Source organism: Channa argus, chromosome 13 (genome assembly GCF_033026475.1).
Source record: "Channa argus isolate prfri chromosome 13, Channa argus male v1.0, whole genome shotgun sequence".
In the NCBI taxonomy this organism is placed as follows: Eukaryota; Metazoa; Chordata; class Actinopteri; order Anabantiformes; family Channidae; genus Channa; species Channa argus.
This window is the reverse complement of record NC_090209.1, coordinates 526974-545333: the sequence shown is the minus strand read 5'-3', so window position 1 is coordinate 545333 and position 18360 is coordinate 526974. Positions and strand designations below refer to the sequence as shown.

Below are 18360 nucleotides of genomic sequence, written 5' to 3'. Positions count from 1 at the left end.
GAAACAAAATCTGTAAACAATTTTACATGCTGGTCCCCAATGTTTTTATCAAACTTTACAGTACTGGCTTGGTTTTAAGATGGTTAAGGTTAAACTGATAAGTTTAAAGATAAGTTAACAATGAAGATTAAGGGAAGGGTAATATTACATGAGGTTAGAGTATTATAGGGTTTTGATTAGGGTAACAAAACAATTCTTTATAAGATTGAAATGAAAAATGGGATAATTAGGGATTTAGATTAGGATTATGGTAATATGAGGTATAGATTAAGATTATTGTGATTTAACTAGGACTGGTTTAGAAAGTACGTACATTAGTTAGGGCCACAAAGAAACGTGTGCTCCATGCTGACGTATTTACAATACTGCAAGAACTGTTACAGTTTTGTAACAGTGAAGAGCTTAAACATGCTTTCATTGCCTCAATTCAGTGTTTTTTTATGTTTCTACCATGTTATATACTGCATATACACACACAGACGTCCACACCATAACACACTCAGATCCTTACAGGCCTTTGGGGATACATTCAAGAGTGACACTCTGACCACTGAGGGCCAGCACTGCACTGTGGGAGCCAGATGGATGGAAGAGGTGGGGTTTTCTACCATGAACAACATCGTTACCTGGATAAAGAGAGAAGGACAGAGAGCATATTAAAATCAGTACCACTTTAAAATATTCATGGTTAAAAGTGTAGTTAGTGTCTCTCATGTCTTTTTATTGTTGTGTTTGTTGTTGTTGTTAATGAATTTTACAAAATTGAAAATGTTTGCTAGAGATGTTAGATAACTTCAAGAATCCTGAATCAATCTCTACTTGTAGTTAAACATTCCTATTGATGGAGTCATCGGAGGGACAAACAAAACTCCCACATTTTATTTATTCATTGTATTTTTTGCATCATTTGTTATGTAAAAATCATACACTGTAATTGAATAGCTGTTCTAGATGCTCATGGTGACTTAATTTAAGGTAATATTGGTAAATACTTTTCAATGGTTTGTACGTCTTTTAACCAAGGTTTAAGTGTGTGGGTCTGTAGTCTGTGTTTGTGTGTTTACTCACTGGGGATGACAGTGAGTGTGACTGCAGTCTCAGGGAGAATAGTCCTGGCTTCTGCATACTGGGCATTGCAGACGTAGTCCTCTCTACTGTCACTCTTCACAAGATTAGCAAAGTACAACTTCCCATCCAGTCCGACCATCACTCTTTCACTCTGCTTGATGTGCACCATCTCTGAGAACGATGAGAGACATCCAGGAAAATTAAGGCACAATCTTTGCAGGAGGTGATAACAGGCAGTGGTCGTGGGCGATGGCGGTATAACACTTGTAAAGTTTTTATGTTTAAGTTGACTGAAGTTGACTTTGAACAAAACTAGCTAAACATGGCACTATTGGATCAGGAAAGAGAAGGAGAGGATAGAAAAGAGAACAAGGGAAGGAAAAATGAATTTGTTCAGGTGGGAATGCTTTGCAGTGCACTCCAATGATGCAAACCACTCTAACAGGCCTCTCAGCTCGAACGACAGATGCTGAGATCTAAGTCGCTCACAGAGACAAGCATGCAATGAGACAGGCAGACTGGACAGCTGGCAGAAGCAGAATATCTGACTGGCTGCCAATAAACTGGCTGATGATAAACTGGACAGAATACACAGGCAGAATTCTAGGCAGACTCACTCCTGTCCATCCAGTGGATGTGTGGAGGAGTGGAGCTTTCTGGAGGATTACAGGACAGGTAGATGCTTTCCCCCTCATAAGCACTCTTATTTACTTTCTGTTGTTTGAGAAGAACGGGTTGAGCTGGAACACAAAGCAACTCATTATTAGTAAAAACGTTCACCAACAATCATCATATGTCCCCAGTAGCTTTAACACATTTTTCATGTTGAATTGAATTCCTTTCTGGTTTTATTCTGACTCAAGCTTTCTTTTGAATAGGTAAAAAAGATCAGGACAAAAGGATCACACCAAAGTACTACTTGTTTTTTCTGTCACAGCTTTGTTCAGAAAGTAGTGCAGGTTGCAGCAATAAGCTTCAGACTCTCTGCATTGAATTGGTAAAAACTTTAAAGTAATTCAGAACTGCCCTGTCACCTGTCAGAGGACATTGTGTAGTTTTAGTGACTAAATCAAATTGAAACTCTGAGTTATGGGAGTTTGGGGGAACTGTGGTGCAGGAAGTTGTCCACCAATCTCACAGTTGTTGGTTCAGTCCCGGGCTCCTCCAGTCACATGTCAAAGTGTCTTTGAGCAAGACACTGAACCCCCAACTTAGTTGCTCCTGGTGAACATTAGCCAGCTGCATAGCAGCTCCACCATCAGTGTGTGATTATGAGTGAATAAGAAGCAGTGTAAAGTGCTTCGATTGCCAATAGTTAGAAAAGCGCTATATAAGTGTAGACCCTTTACCATTTCCAAGTGAAAATAATGTCGCTGTCACCTTCCTTGTCTCATGAGTCTTAGTATGCCAGAAGCTGAGTTTAGTCTGGAAAATCATTGACTTCCCAGCAGTGTTTTAGGCTTGGTAAACCATGCAGTCTCCAGAGAAGTGATGTCACTGCTCTGTCTCCAGGAACAGGTTGCCATAGTAGCAAGAGATGAGAGAGATGAACAGTTGGCCCTAGTCAACCCCACTGAGTCACTGGAGTGTGTGTGTGTGTGTGTGTGTGTGTGTGTGTGTGTGCACATACCATGTATTAAGGTTGTAAATTACGGTAGGAATTAGAATTATAGGTATGTGGTGATATGGCAAAGATTAGGTTAGTCTCCAGAAAATAGATGTAAGTCAAAGTAATGTTATCACAAGGGATGAAAACACACTTTTGTGTGGTGTGTGGTACTGAACCCATCAAAACATTTGATGTGATGTCTATGAGTCACCGGGTGTCAGACTTATATTGTATGTATAAAGTAATCAATGCATATTTGTTGGTGCCATGTCTGTGTATGTGTGACTCACACTCAACAATGACTTCTACCACTTGTGTCACGGCGGTCCCAAGGGAGTTGGAGGCATAACAACGGAAGTGGCCTTGATACAAATCGAGAGATTCCGTTTCATTCGCCTGTAATGTCCCTGATCCTATTTGATCTGACCTGAACACATTCCCATCCTTTACCCAGCGGAAACTGGAGAGAAGAGGAGAAAACGTTTTACAGATCAACAAAGATGGGAGGACAAACTAACAGCAACAATAATGACACGGGTTCTCAGAAGTATATTTTCCGCAGTGGAATAATTCACATTGGGTTCACCAGTGAGTAATTAAAAGGCATCTTTAACTGTATATTTATGCATCATATTTAGAGATTTATGTGTTTAATGGTAGCTGAAGGACTAAAAGAAATACACAGGCTGGGAACATCAGACAGTCCTGAAAGTCCACGTATTTATGGACATCAGCACTAAAAATTTGAAAGTAAGTCAAACTAAGTTTGATTTTGGGGAAAGGAAAAACATGGGCTGAGGTAATGAGAGGATAGAGGAAAAGAGCACTTAGGGAGAGAGGAAGAAACATAGAGAAATCTGAATATTATTATTGCTGTGATTTCATTAAAGGAACATTTATCACCATGCCAACAGAAAAGGCCAGAGAAGGAAGTGGAGAAACAGCCAGAGACATAACAGTATGTCTCAACATTAATAATTTTAATGTTGTGGTTGACACTGTCAGCAGTGGATGAATTCAGTGCTGACAGTACATCATAGGTTGCTGCAGGTCCACAACAACATTAACAACACAAACCTCCGACTGTATGTATTCACTCTGTTGCATATTGCAAACACACATGCACACAGACACTGGGATTGTATCTGATGTACATACGTGGGTGTTGGGTTACCAGAGGCCTCACAGGGCAGGTTGAGGTCCTCATTAGAAAAGGCTGTAAGTGATGTTGGCATTCGTAGCAGTACTGGAGGGTGTGACACTGTAACACACACAAACACAGTAATGTAAAATACTGTTGAGTACAGGTAAGCAACTACACAAGTACAAATATTCTTCAAATATCCCTGCTTTTTTTAAAATTAAGCTACTCTTGGCTAACAATTTAAGTAATTTAAGGATATTGATGACAAGTCTACAAGTCTAGTTGGAATTTATATGACAGACATTCAAAAGTGAAAAAGAAAACCCAAAATGAAACGACTAAGGCTGAGAAGATTTAAATGAATGGTAATGTCATCTCTGTCAGAACAAGGAAAGTCACTTACAGTTATGCACCTTATCTGTTTGTCCACATGAAAGCAGTAAAACGAGAGCAGAGAGGAACAAGAGCACATTTAAAATGCTACAGATTCACAGATTTGAGTTAAACATGCTGCTGCTGATATTTCATAGCAGCAGCTTGTTTATTCATTAGCTTGATTATAAATAACACTGACATTGTAATGAGTCTTCTACAGGCTTCGCCCTCCTCTTGGTTTTCTGACTCAGACATGCTGGCTTCCAAGATCAAATTACATCTTTCCTTTGTTTATCTTTCTCTCCTTCGTGACTCCTTTGCCTTTCACTCCCTGCATGTTTTCTTCTCCTCTTCTCTCTGTTCATTTCTTCTCCTCCTCTATCCTTCATTCATCTATCTCTCACAGCATTTGCTTTGCATCCTCATTCCATCATCTGTTCTTCACTCCTTATATTTACTCTGCTTTCTCTGCCACACCCAGAGTGCAGGGTTGTTGCCTAGAGGTCAAACTGAATTCATTCCGTCTCTTATCCCCTCTTCCTTTGCTCTGGGACCATCATGGCTACGCCTGCTGACCTTTGAACTATGCTGCCCCAGTAATGACTGCTCAAAGCTGCCAACCTCCCGGTAGTAAAGGTGTGATGCAGGCAGACACTGTATGGATTTGGCCTGGTTTATAATGCATATAATTAATGTATCAAGGATATTGTTGAAGAACATTTTGAAAAAGAAATACAGAATCAGCATTTTCACAGTTTGCAACTCTATATTTTCATGGAGAGTTGTTTAAAGTGGAGGAGTACTCACATTCTTGGGGGATGTGGATGGCTCCTTGAGCGAATGGAGGCGAGGAGAAGAACAATGTCAGAGGGAGGAGGACAAGGAGCAAGGGGAGGGTGGGGGAGCACAGCCCCCTATAGCCCATCCACCGAAGCTGTGACACAGACATCTCTCAATGTCCCATCAAAAGCAATGCAGGACACCCACACACTCATCAACAAATAAAACACGCACACCCTTCCAGTTTATGCACCCAACCAGACACACACTCCAGGGAGCTCCCAGACACTCTAGAGAGTGGAGATGCGTGAGCAGCAGTGCACTGTAAGTTTGTGGGTGTGTGTCGCTCTCCCACTCCAAAGTCAAGCTCTGAATGAGGATCACTGCCTCTGTCTGTCAGCTCCACAAACACTGTTTGGCTGCCGCTGTGAAGATGACAATAGGAAGAATAAGAAGTGGATAGAAGACAGGAAAGGGAGGAGAGGGAGGACTGACCCCAAGAACAAAGAAGAGAAAATTGGGAATAAAAGGAGGGTGCACAGGACAGAGAGAGAGAGAGAGAGAAGAAAACAAAGATGTAATTAATTTAGTCAAACACAGTCGTTTCTGAACAACAAAAATATCCATGTATTTCAATAGAAATAATTTGACTTAATGGTGCACAAATACAAAATAAACATAGGAACACATGTATTATAGACATTTTAATTAGAGAAAAGATGCCACTGTGTGTGTGTGTGTTTTACTGTCTAAGTTAGGTCATCTTGATAAAGACAAGATGAGATCTAAGCAGCAGGAAGCATCTTCTCTACTAATAACATTACAAAGACAGATTGAGTATGTGTGTGTGTGTGTGTGTGTGTTTCTGCCACATCAGCTGCATTTTCATTAATCTGAACATCTTCTCCTTTGTCCCTGCCTGGTGACTGAACACTGACCCGTGACAGCACAATAATTGGGGGTGAAAACATACACAGATGGATCAGGCTTTCTCTTTTTTGCTGCTGCCCACCATGCAGCCCAAAACCTCCAAAGTCCAAGTTTGGTAATTTTCTTGTTTTCACTTGAGAGTGTGAGAGAAAAACATTTAAAAATCTGCTCAGCACTCACACTAAATAACTCACTGCCTTGAAATCCTATAGTGGCTCCATTTATGGAAATTCTTTCATAAAACGAACATGAATTCAATTTAGTTTAAGGAGAAGCTATTAATTTAGTTGGTCGATTACATTTTGTAGAAAAAAGTAATTCCTGCTTTAATTTTGTTCCCTGGGATGTTATTGTTTAGTAAACTAAGTCTAGCGCAAGTCATAACCAGCTGGATGAAATGTGCAGAAGACTGCAGGACACAAAGACACCAGGACACCACCTTCCTAAGAGCATCTAATGAAAGGATACGAAAAGATTCTGCATGGTGATGGTAATATGCTAATAACTGAACATACTTCCTGTAGTGTGTCTTTTTCATGCTGACATGCTGATGTTTACTAAAGTAATGGACAAATTAAAATTTGGACTTTGAGATGGTGCCACATGAGAAGCCGGAGGATAAGTTATTACCAAGCAATTCACATGAGTAAAAAGATTTGAATTATGTTGATAGAACTTAACTGGGCATAACAGCAAATTTCTAGATTATAGGGCTGTTGTGAGCACAGCTGGATTTTGGTTTCAACCATTAAACCAAATAGGATGCTTTTAAGAAATACATGAATGAAATGTTATCATTAGACCAGACTGATAGACTGGATTACGTAAAAGAAGAACAGACAGGAAGAGCAGAGAAGGTGTCAGAACACCGGAGCCCTCTGCCAAAGCCTGTCTGAGAGGCTTCTCTAAAAACACACACACCTTATGCTCCACTGTTCTGTTGGGAAAATGTATATTTTAAATCAGCCTGGGAGGTAACACCAGGGGCTAAGTGTGTGTGTGTGTGTGTGTGTGTGTGTGTGTGTGTGTGTGTGTGTGTGTGTGTGTGCATAAGTCAAGAGTCATATTAACTAAATGGGCTCTGACAACAATAGGAGCAGAAATGGGGGTCATGTATGCTTCCTATCAGTGTGTGTGTGTGTGTGTGTGTGTGTGTGTGTGTGTGTGTGCGTGTGTGCGTGTGTGTGTTAGAGGGAGAGAGAGAGAGAAAGGATTTTACTGGGGACAGGTTGCGTAATTATGTGATATAGGAGGGGGGTCTACATTAGCCAGCTGTCACTCGCCCCTCACCCTGGGTGTGTGTGTGTGTATGTGTTAATGGTGAAAGATAACAACCAGCAGTAGGTTCCCAGATGTAATGATGGCAGACAGAAAATAAATGAAGGGTGATGTCCCAGCATGCTGCAGTCGGTGACAGTAAATCTGTATGCTAAATCTTCATGGACTAAGTGATGGAGAGAGGGAGGCCTGGGTCTCATTAATGACTTAATCTAAATACACACGTCTGTGTGTCTTTATCATGGCTGCAGCCTAAGGATCCATGGTGATAGAGGATGTTCCCTGCTGTACTTTACTGTCCACAATCACGTTTAATGCACAGTATCATTCACTTTTCATCGTTCTTGAAGTCATTCAGGAATTTGACACATTATAGCTCCTCGAATTGAATCAGAAAGCAGGTCATTAGAGAAGAGGAGAGTCCATTTAGTATTTAGAGATGAGTGCTGAGCAGGTAGACGTTTCAGATCCTGTTAGTGAAGCAGGTTGGAGCATCCGGCAGGGCTGTGCTAGAGTTGCATATACACATTAATATAACAAACCGCCACTTTACTGTGTTTGTTTTAACCCTTGTGTTCTGTTAATGCATCACTTCCCTGGTTCTACAGGAATAAATGATCAGCAGAATATTAATTGACAATAATAAAGTCAAAAATTGGTGGTTCCAGCTTTCAGATCTGATTATTTGTAGAACTGCAAGATTTATGAACTAGCTTTGGCTACTCAGACTACTTGTAAGACCTGTGATCGTGGAGGCTGTAGCTGCACCTTGAAAGGCAGACTGCAGGTTTTACTCATGACTCTACTCAAATCATCTACAGACATATTTTGTTATAGCCACAATAAGCAAGATTATGCACTTTTTTTTGGTCATTTCTCTCCCTACAAATGCTGTTCGATGAAAAGCTTTAGATGCCATTTACAACTCTTTACAACCACTTTACAACATTTTACAACTCAGTGTAGAACAGAATAAATTCAAAGTAGGTATTTTAATGTAAAAATATTACATATTGGAACTTCTACAAAATTAAATGAACGCTATTCACTGTGAATATTCTCTTAAGATGCTCAAACATGTAAGTCAAAACACACAGCTTGGTGTTCACAATAATGTATTATTCCCAGAAAAGCGTGGGTATAAACACATAGTTTTAACCAGCTCCCCCTGTCAAAGTGTCCTTCAGGCAGACACTGAACCCTAAGTGTGTGCATGATTACATCCACTGGGTTTGTTACAGCCTGCCCAAACAAAATCTCTGGAAAATGTTATCTTTAAATGTTGATAAGTTCTTCTCACAGAACTAGGAAAAATATACATGTTTTGAAGGGCGACTTCCCCTATTTTCAACTTGCTTTCTATGGCTTTAGTGTATAGTGTAAATGTAAAATTAATTAAAAAATAAAAACTTAATGACGTTAATCTTCCCTCTGACTATGCTAAAAATATTTCTCTGCTTCCAGCTGAAAAATCATTAGAGGTGTCGTTTAAGCTTATCAAAATACGCCGAGTCTGTTGTTCGGGCTGTTAAATAAAGCTAAGGTTCAATCAAACATGTCAATTTGATGCATAATAGAGTTAAAAATACAGTGCAACATTATCTGTAAATCTCATGGATGACATTGTTGAGGCCCGACAAGCAGCCACATTCAGTTCTGTACGGTTTAACATTGTGTATGTTGTAGTAATTCCACCCAACTTCTGGGGTCCTGTGCTGTCCCACAGAACCTGAGGGGTTTAGATAGCAGAGGGAGGTGGACCAGTGAGTCTACAGGGAGGCCTGAGGGGAGATGTGGGGGGAGGGGAGACAGGGCAGGTGCAGGTGGGATGGTCTACAGGGATGCCTAAGGCAGGGGGTTGTGCAGGTGGATGGATAGCGTGCGACTGAGCGAGAAATTAATTCATTGATAGATTCTGATCTGTAAGAAAGAATTGGAAGAGAAATGTGGAAGGAGAGATTAAGCAAAGGGAAACAGGGGTGAAGGTGGAGTAGACGCACAAGAACTAGTCCTTGTTTGTTCCTCCCTGCATGACCTAAATTCACCTAAATTTATTATTCATTACATTTGTGCAGACGGGAGGGAGTGTGTGTGTGTGTGTGTGTGCATTTGTGTGTTAGTAATTAATGTATATACTATTACTGAACTATTAATAACTGCTGCTTGGTTAAAATTTGGTTACATTTATCCCAGTGGTTTTAAGTGTGTAGCCTGAGTCACACTCCAAATTCAGTAGATCACATAATGGTAAATGTTCTGCACTTACACAGCACTTTTCTACCTACTGGCTCTAATAGTGCTTTACACTGCTTGTTACATACATACACTCACAATCACATTGTTGCATTAGAGGGTCCTAATGCAACTCAATCTTTGTTAAAGATAGAACATCTTTCTGTAGAAAACCACACACAGGCATCTACTATCTACAGCAATTAGTGTGTTTATACCCAACACATTTTAGAATGTGTTCTTTTGTGTTGGTGCATTTTTCAAGAAGGCTGATAGGGAAGTGATTGGTGTCAGGGTCCCTTCATGGAGGATGTGCTATGTCAACCCAGCTGCAAAACTGCACCTCATCACAAATTTCTAATGAAGGTTTTGTATCAAAATGTGGAAAATGACTCTTTGTAATATGGTAACAAACATTCTCTGTGTTCTCACACCAACCACTGTTGTCTTTTCTTCTGTTTTATCCTTGTTTGTTCATATTCTTTACCTTATTTCTAACATTTTAGTTTTCTGTGTGGTTTCTCTTTCCTGGCATACAGCTGCTCTAGACCTAAAACTCACCTGTCTTATAAGCTTCACACATAAAAGAAGAGCAGAAAACAGCATCTGAGCCCAATAGACTGACACACATTAGTTTAACCCAAACTAATATTTCTGGTGCTGGTGAAAAAAAAGTGGACTTGCTCAGGGTTCTTGAACAAAACATCTACATAAAGGTGGAATATCCATCACCCTTTCTATTAATCTGATGCCATCTGAACATGTTAGGTTCATGTCTGAATAAGCATTCTGATCCCTTTTCAGTAAGTTTTTTCTACATGTCACTTTTAGCGCAGTCCAAAGCCAAAGACTGTTTCCAACCACAGTCACTGCAGGTAACATGTGGCATGTACAGTAAATAGTAAAATACATGAGCAGGATGATCTGCTCTAATTAAAAACAGAAAAACACACTCATCAATCTATTCTTTGGTTAGAATGAATTTGCTGCACTTGATCCACTGCCTGTGCACATTATTTCAGAGACTCAGACATAGTTTCTGTTATTGACATTTTTTTCGTTTAACACGCACTTGTGCAGACACAAAGCCAGAACCATGTTTGTTTCTGAATTTGCGTAGCAAAAAAAGGGGCCGCACAGGCATAAATAAATCAGTCATCAGTCATATGTCCCGGGAAAATAACAGCTCCTGTGCTGGGTGGCTTCCTGCACCACTGGGGTCTATGTGATTTAGATGAGGGGTGAGTGGCACCAGCTGTGACCGCTCACAGTGTAACACAGCTCTCAGGGCGGTATTTACAAAAGCCACGACCATCCATCTATCACTGGCCTCGCACAAGCTAAACACTATGCGCTAAAATCTCACTGTCAAAGAATAGGAACAGAAGTCGAAATAGTTATAAAATATTAAGATGAAATGTGAGCACGATTAGTGATGAATCCACAATGATGCTCTCAAGTCACGGCCTCAATAAGAAAAGAAAGTGTTCCTCCAGTAATGTCAATGAATCCATAACACATAACATCGTACCGTATATCACGTGTCTGTGGAGGTACTTAGGCCACTAAAACAGAGCTGGTCAGCAGGATTTCATTTGCACAGCATGATCATCATCTACTGACATGCAGACACAACTTTGCTTTGCATTTCTGAATTATTTCTGCAGAGTCTATGGTTGATTGTGTTTTTCCACCAAGTAAATAATATCAGGTCAAGTTTCTCTGATTCAAACCAGTCGACCAGTGTAAACTTGGTCCATCTCCACTTGGTTCAGCTTCCTGTTATACATTGAAAAATCCAAGCCCACCAAAACGCTGCCGAAGTCACACAAGGATTGTCTTGTCTGCTTATTTGTTAAACGGAAGTAATTACAGGAAGTAGATCTTGTTGTGTACTGGTGAAAATTCCTATAAGTAAAAAATCGTCTGAAATGCAAAACTACTGCAAAATCACCATAAATTTATATCAGTGGTGAAGTAAAGAAGACGAGCTGTCAACAAGCTGTTTTGGCCAGAATGATCTCGTATCACGTTCTCACCACTTACTACTAAGTGGTGGGAACGTGAGAATAGGTGCAGTTGTTTTAATGCTGCCCAAAAGAACCAAACCAAGAGAGCAAAATATACCAGAATTCAGATTAACAAGACTGATTGATGTACAGTAGGCCTGAAAATGCAATGTTAGCTTCTTTTGTTCACCACTGCTTAAGTTGCTGTTTTGTAAGTCAGTGTGATCAGGCATTTGTATGAGCATGACACAAATTGGATACTTAACTAAGTTGTATCTTCTAAAAGTAAGGAAGTCTTACCGATAGTAACAAGCTCTTTAAGGCCATGTCAAGAGGAAATCAATTCTGCATCAACGGATTTAGATGAACAGTGAAAACAAGCTTTAGCACATTACATTACACATTTTTACATATTTTGAGGTGATACAGCTTATTTTAATCTCTCATTCACTAATGTTTGTGTTCTCCTGATGACTCGAAGTCCAACGTTCCCTCTCTTGCAACTCCTGATTTTGGTCTCGACCACGTGCTGTGTCTACTGAGTGAACTGCAGCCATTAAGTGGCCATTAAAATGTCTTTCTTAGCTCTTCAGCTGCTAATGCAAACCTGATCTAAAAAAACCCCATAGAACTAAGACTAAGTGTAGAGTTAGGTTTGACTCTTGGCAGGTTCATCACTAAGATTGAGCCATTTAGCATTAACTATTAATTTGATCAAGCAATTATAGAAAAATACTGATTGTAGCAGCATTTGTAGCATGGGGTCAGTGGTTCGATCCCCGCTCCTGGCTACAACCCCAAGTTGCTCCCGGCGGGTCAGGTGCTCACCTTGCGTTGCAGCCACTGCCATCAGCGTCTGAGTGTGTGTGTGAATGGGTGAATGGGAATCAACATTGTAAAGCACTTTGGATAAAGGCGCTATGTAAGTGACTATGTACCATTTACCATTTCTTGGTTTATGTAAGAAACAATAAGATACCATTGTCTGGAACACGTTGGCTGTAAAACTTTGCAATGCCAGATGCAACAGAAGCCAAAACAGATATTTACTGTACATTGTATAGATTAACTCCACTGAAGTGTGTTCAAAACGGGCAGATGCACACACTCTTAGCTCACCTACCTCTCTGGTTCCTACCATAACTGCTTGTGTGGCTCATCTCCTTAGACTTAACATTTTTCTTCCACAGCTATTGCCAGCAGCCTCACCAGCTGTTCACATCACACCTAATCCCTGCTGATAATCAGAAGAAGTTACCAAATGCTTTGATTTTCACAAAAATAATCCCTTTCTCTTCATCTTGAAGGTGTGAAGACAAGCCCAGTAGCTCATCTCGAGCCCGAGGAGAAAAAAAAAAGTTGTGATCCAAAGGGATTAAACACAATACACACACATTTCATTACAGGTATTTCCATGATGAATTCTTACTAGCTTCTCGGTGCTGTGTGGTTTGTGTCGTGCGCTGAAACCTTGAAATTTTATGGGAATTCAATTCAAGAAGCTGTAACAAATGGTTACAGCCACGGCAACATGTTTTAGTGTTGTGTTTTTGAAGGTTTTGGGAACAAAAGAACAACAAAATCAGGTTCTGGACCCCTACATATGAAGGAGAGAACTATAATGCAAGTCATTGTGGGTTTTATTGTGGGAATGATGCATTAAAATATGCAGTATTTCTTGGATATGAGCTTATCACATACATATCTGTATTTGGCTGTGTTTTCGTTTGTATTTTGTTTTTGCAGGGCATTTTCTGTATTTGATGTTTCATCTCACTTTTCGAAATGTTGCACGAGTTGTCACCAGTTGGACACATAGAAGCTAAATGGTCTGTATTATATAGCACTTTTCCACCTATGGACACTCTGCTTCCCATCACACACAAACACATCAATGGTGGAGCTGCTATGCAGGTGGCCAACATTCACCGAGAGCCCGTGTCCAAAAAGCCACAACTCTGTCTTCATGTTACACCGCTCTCATGTGGTGGATCACATATCTCCACTCAACCCAAAGAGCCCCACATCTTTATTTCCCACTCCCCTTCTTGACAGGAGATGGAAGAAAGGTTTAAATTAAAAGCAGGTTTGATCTTTATCATATTATTTCATCAGCTGGTGAAAATGTCAATTTTCATTGTTCAAGTGTTTGTAAATGAATCCAAACTCTTTCTCCCATCCCCTTCCGTCTTTCCCTCATCACCATGGTAACCCCCTGACTCCAGCAACACACTGCAATAATTCTCTCCCCCATCCCCCACACTGCCCTTCCTTCTCTTCCCCCATCCCCCACACGGACCCTCCACACCTCTCCCTTGCTTATATTCTGATGCCACACCCTTCATCTTCTCTATTCACCTTGCCCGTCTCTTGGCTTGGCTCTCTGGTCTTTGTCGCAGACAATGCAGAGACATACACAAACACACACACACAGACACTCACTCTTTCTCATGCCATTGTCTGTTTCCCACCTGCGTAGGCTCCATTGTTGGGGCACCACAACGCACATATAAACACATCAGTATCATACAAATATAAGGATCTAGTAACAGCAACTTACAGCAGATATGAAGAGATGCATGAAAGCAGGAAGAGAATGAAAGGGAACAGAGGAAAACAGCAATATCTGTCTAAATTGTTGCTGGGAATGTGTAAGATCTGCTTCTGTAATATAGTCTACAATTTTTAAATGAAACAAAAATGAATATTTTTTAATATCTATTATACTTATTCTTTATTCCAATATATATTTCATTATATTATTAATTCATTATTTGGTCTACACAGTAGACAGTAGAAGCTGGACCAGGATGAGTTTGGAATTTCGGCTTGGAGGGAAACATACATGACTATGTCACTGTATGTGAGTGGACCGATTCCCGCACTGCTTGTAAATTTAATTTAAAGGCATATTTATGACATGTAGTATTTCAGATAAATGGCACATGAGAAATGAGTGTGATACCAGATCTGTGGATTTAAATATATTCCAAATCAAATCATTTTCTTGTATGAGCACAACTTGTATGAGTCAGCTGCTGGACACTGAACTTTATGTATTTCTCAGAAATACAGTGCAGCATGTGGCTGTTTGACGACACTGTGAATGAGAATCCCATTGGTCAGATGTTTGCCCTCTGCAGTCACAGTATGAATGCACTCTTGTCATGGATTGACCCCACTTGTGTGAAAAACAGACAGAAGTCGCATTTTTGCAAGACAAAAGCGTGTGTGTGTGCATTCAGAGGTGTGTGTTCAAGCCACTGAAGTTAGATTAGCTGCATTTGAGAAGATTAAAGCGACAAACACAGAGGGGCTGTTAAAACCCTCCTACAGTTCTTAATCCCAGCTAATGGATCCCCCTCCCCCATACACATACCCCCACCATCACCACCACAAGACCCTACACACACACTCAAACCGGAAGAGGGTTGGAGATTAGTTGAGAGGAAGATGGGATGATGTGAGGAAGAAGGAGGTGAAGAGGAAGAGGCAATAGTAAGGGGCATTCCTCCTACACAAAGGCTTCATTCTTTGAATAAGAAATGGAAAGACAAGGGCACAGAAAGAGAGAGATAAGGCCAAGAGAGGAAGGATGGATTAGGGAGAGGCAGCTGGGGCGTGGGAAAAATAGATTAAGATGAAAGAATAAAAAGTACAATGAGAAATACAGAAGCAGAGATGGAGAGAGAGGAAACGGGAAAACGCAAATGTCAAACTAATCTCATTTTCTTGGGCGAGACCTCACCCTGACCTGCAGCTCAGACCTCTTAGTCTGGCTCCAAACTGCATCTTCAAGCTGTCTCCCGTGTGTTTATTGATTTTTTTAGATCTGCAGGACAAGAGAAATTCATGTTGTCCTTTCAGATGCTTTGAGGTGGTCACACATTCTTTATGTGCAGATTATAAAGTCCACTGTGCAACTAGTCAGACAGAACTGAGATCATGTCTTAACTGTTTCCTTCTTGTTTTTATTTAATTCTTCATTGTCACAAGGACTTGAAAATGTCATCAGTTTGAAATGGTTTCACTCTCTGTCTAACAATGCATGGCTCTGTTCTTCACATGACGGAAATCATAAAAAAAAAATCAGCTCTTTATCCTATTGAAATCTGTTCATTTTGATGCCAGCAATATGTTGTGCAGCATGGTGATGGGATGGTTAGTGCCACCTCACAGCTAGAGGGGATCTGTTCAAATCCACCTGTCTTTAAACCGCATCACCTGCAGTCACTCCTGGTTCTGTCAAATCTTATTGTCAGACTACAGGAGGCGGAATGTTACCAAAAAATTATAATCAAGGGCTGATAACGACCGACACAAACCCATCGGTGTGGTAGCAGCGAACCTGGCTGATCCAAAGATAATTTTTATATTCATTTCTTCTAAATGGATTATTAACTAGGAGGATGCTGATTTTTACCCATGTAGTTGTTTAGTCTTTCAAAACAAAATCACGAATCATGTCTGCAGTTAAACGAGTATTTAAACTTTAGTTTTGTCTACTTCTGCAAAAAATATGTTAATTAATATTACATGCGACATCTGCTTCTCTTATTCGTGTCCTCAGTTTGTGAGTCTGGCAGTTGTAAAGTAAAAAAGAGCACTACGTTAAAAACCACCAGATGGCTGCAGTCAACATGACTAGTGCCAAGCATAAGAGGAGGGGGAAAGAAAAAAAATTGGTTAAAAAATCCTCCTACGCTAGTCCATCCTAACTTTCCCTCCTCCTCCTCTTCCTCCTCCACCTCTCTCATCCTATTCCCATCCCACACTTGCTTTTCATCTCCCCCTCTTCCCCCACCATCCTTTCTTCCCTTGCTCTTTTTATGGATTCATTCTCTTCTAGGCTAATTCTTTACTGGTCCCCTCTGATAAACCTGGCCAGCCTTTCAGCCAGCCCTCCTTCACTCATTACTGTCTCCTCCAGGCTCTGGCCTTCAGCCCTCCTTCTCCGCCTGTCCCTTCTTACAGGTTCTGCCCTGATTTAAAGTGATCCACTGTCAAAGCCATCACAGTGAGACAATCAGTCAATCCAAACAACAGTAAGAAAATGAGTGGTTCATCTGATATTGCTATGATGTTGACAGGAATTTCAGAGTAAACAGGCAAATTATCTGGATTTTCTTTTGAGATTTTATTAACTTCGTAGCGAGGATTCTACCAGCGGTTATGACTCAGTGCTCTCTCTCTCTCTCTCTCTCTTTTGTCATTTCTTTTAATTGGTCTTAAACTGTTAAATTCCTGCATCCTAAGATAATAAACATTTTAATTTAAACAAGTGATCAGTCTTCTCTGTCCAGTTGTTATTTCTACGGAATTTTCGAAATAAGAAATAATGGTAAATAACCACTGTATTACTATGTTATTATAACAATATCTGAGCATGTGACAGACTATCATGAAAACTCTTAGGTCTGGACTCCAAATGTCACTGAAAGTGTGAATTTTTTTTTAACTTCTGAAACAGAAGCCACAGACTCCAGTTTCACTTTAACTCTCTTTGAAAGCGCCAGATACATCAAATCAGGGAAAAAAAACACTTTCATAACCAATGGACAGGAAATCATGCAGTTGCTTTATCCAAAACCATCAGCATGCAGGATAGTAAATAGAATATAATTGTCTTTTCGCTGTGCACTATTGCGGGACAGTACAAAGGAGCATAAAAAGTGTCATTACCATAGTGTATTACTGAATATATTTACTTTTGAACCCAATAATTAAAATGTGAACTTGTGTAGCTTGTATTTTTAATTAATTTTAATATCATTACTGTTTTTTACATAAAATAAAGAACTAATTGAGAAACAAGAGCTGGCGTGTGAGGACAACCAGTGAATGTCGTGTTGCCCACTTTCTGTACTCCCCTCTTATTTTTATGATTTTATTGCAAATGTCAAGATGAAAAATATCTAAATCATACCTGGCAGAAGTGTGTCAGACACTTTTAGAATTAAAGGAAGCAAACACCAAATCGGCAATGAATAATTAAGCGCTATAATGTTGAGTGCAGTATATCATTTAATATTAATCAAACTACTTTGCTGCAATGCCATATCAGATATGAAAAAAGCTGAATGGAGTCAGTCAGACACTCCCTAAAGCCTGACTCACCCACACACAGCCCGGGTCTGCACCTGACTAACCACGCATGGGCACTCGATGTTGATGATGTTTTTACGTTAGAATGTTCAGACAGCAGGCTAAAAGAGAAGTATGCACATACAGCTCCCAACAGAAACACACACACACACACATGTACGTCTATCTTTGTGAGGATACACATATTACATTGCTAACCTAATCCTTACACTAACCCTAACCTGTCCCTTTCTGTCTCACAAACACAGACACACACACACACACATGTCTATCTCTTAGCACACACCCAGCTCAGCCAGCAGTTGTTCATAATTGCCATCGTATTATGTAAGACATCATCACACCCTCCAGCCCACATCTAATGCACAGGCCACCATCACACACGAGCAGCATGGTGGGGCGCTATTGTTTTCCTCCTACCTCTGCAGGTGTTGTGTCTCTCTGTCTGTCTCCTCTTTTCTCTTCTGGTCTTGCTGTCCTCTCTCTTCCCTAGATTTTTTTTTTTCTGCACTGAGTTGTTTCTTTTCTCGGTCCTTTCTTGCACTGATGCTGCAGTGGGTACATAAAACACACCCATCTGAGCTCTGTCTCTTTTCCTCCCTCTCTCCCCTCACTGCTGCTCTGTGATTGGCTACTTCAAAGAAATGACATCAGCTCCTCTCATTGCAGTCTCTCTCTACCTTCTTCAGTATTCCCCTGGTACCTCCTGCCCCCCCTGCTTTACCACCGTGCTACCCAACCCCCGTCTCTATTTTTACCTTTCTCCACCCATCTCTTTCTCTTCTCTTGTTTCCTGGAAATCATTATTTTTCCAATAAAACAGCTGCATT

At 40.4% G+C, this 18360-nt stretch overlaps 1 protein-coding gene across 4 annotated transcripts in view; it reads right to left on the bottom strand.

Annotated features, from left to right (window-relative positions):
- LOC137139771 (neural cell adhesion molecule L1.1-like) overlaps positions 1-18137 on the bottom strand; it is a 45309-nt gene extending 27172 nt beyond the window's left edge. For 2 of the 4 annotated variants that reach the window (XM_067527494.1, XM_067527497.1), the window contains exons 1-8: positions 17951-18137; positions 5004-5466; positions 4225-4239; positions 3836-3938; positions 2968-3137; positions 1686-1808; positions 1069-1239; positions 512-626 (exon numbers count right to left, since the gene is read on the bottom strand). In XM_067527494.1, coding sequence (XP_067383595.1) covers positions 512-626; positions 1069-1239; positions 1686-1808; positions 2968-3137; positions 3836-3938; positions 4225-4239; positions 5004-5145 — 839 coding nt within the window. In that variant the 5' untranslated portion in view covers positions 5146-5466; positions 17951-18137. The remainder of the gene's footprint in view (positions 1-511; positions 627-1068; positions 1240-1685; positions 1809-2967; positions 3138-3835; positions 3939-4224; positions 4240-5003; positions 5467-17950) is intronic. The other 2 variants (XM_067527496.1, XM_067527498.1) reach the window with 2 other exon arrangements.
- Between the last annotated feature and the right edge of the window lie 223 nt (positions 18138-18360).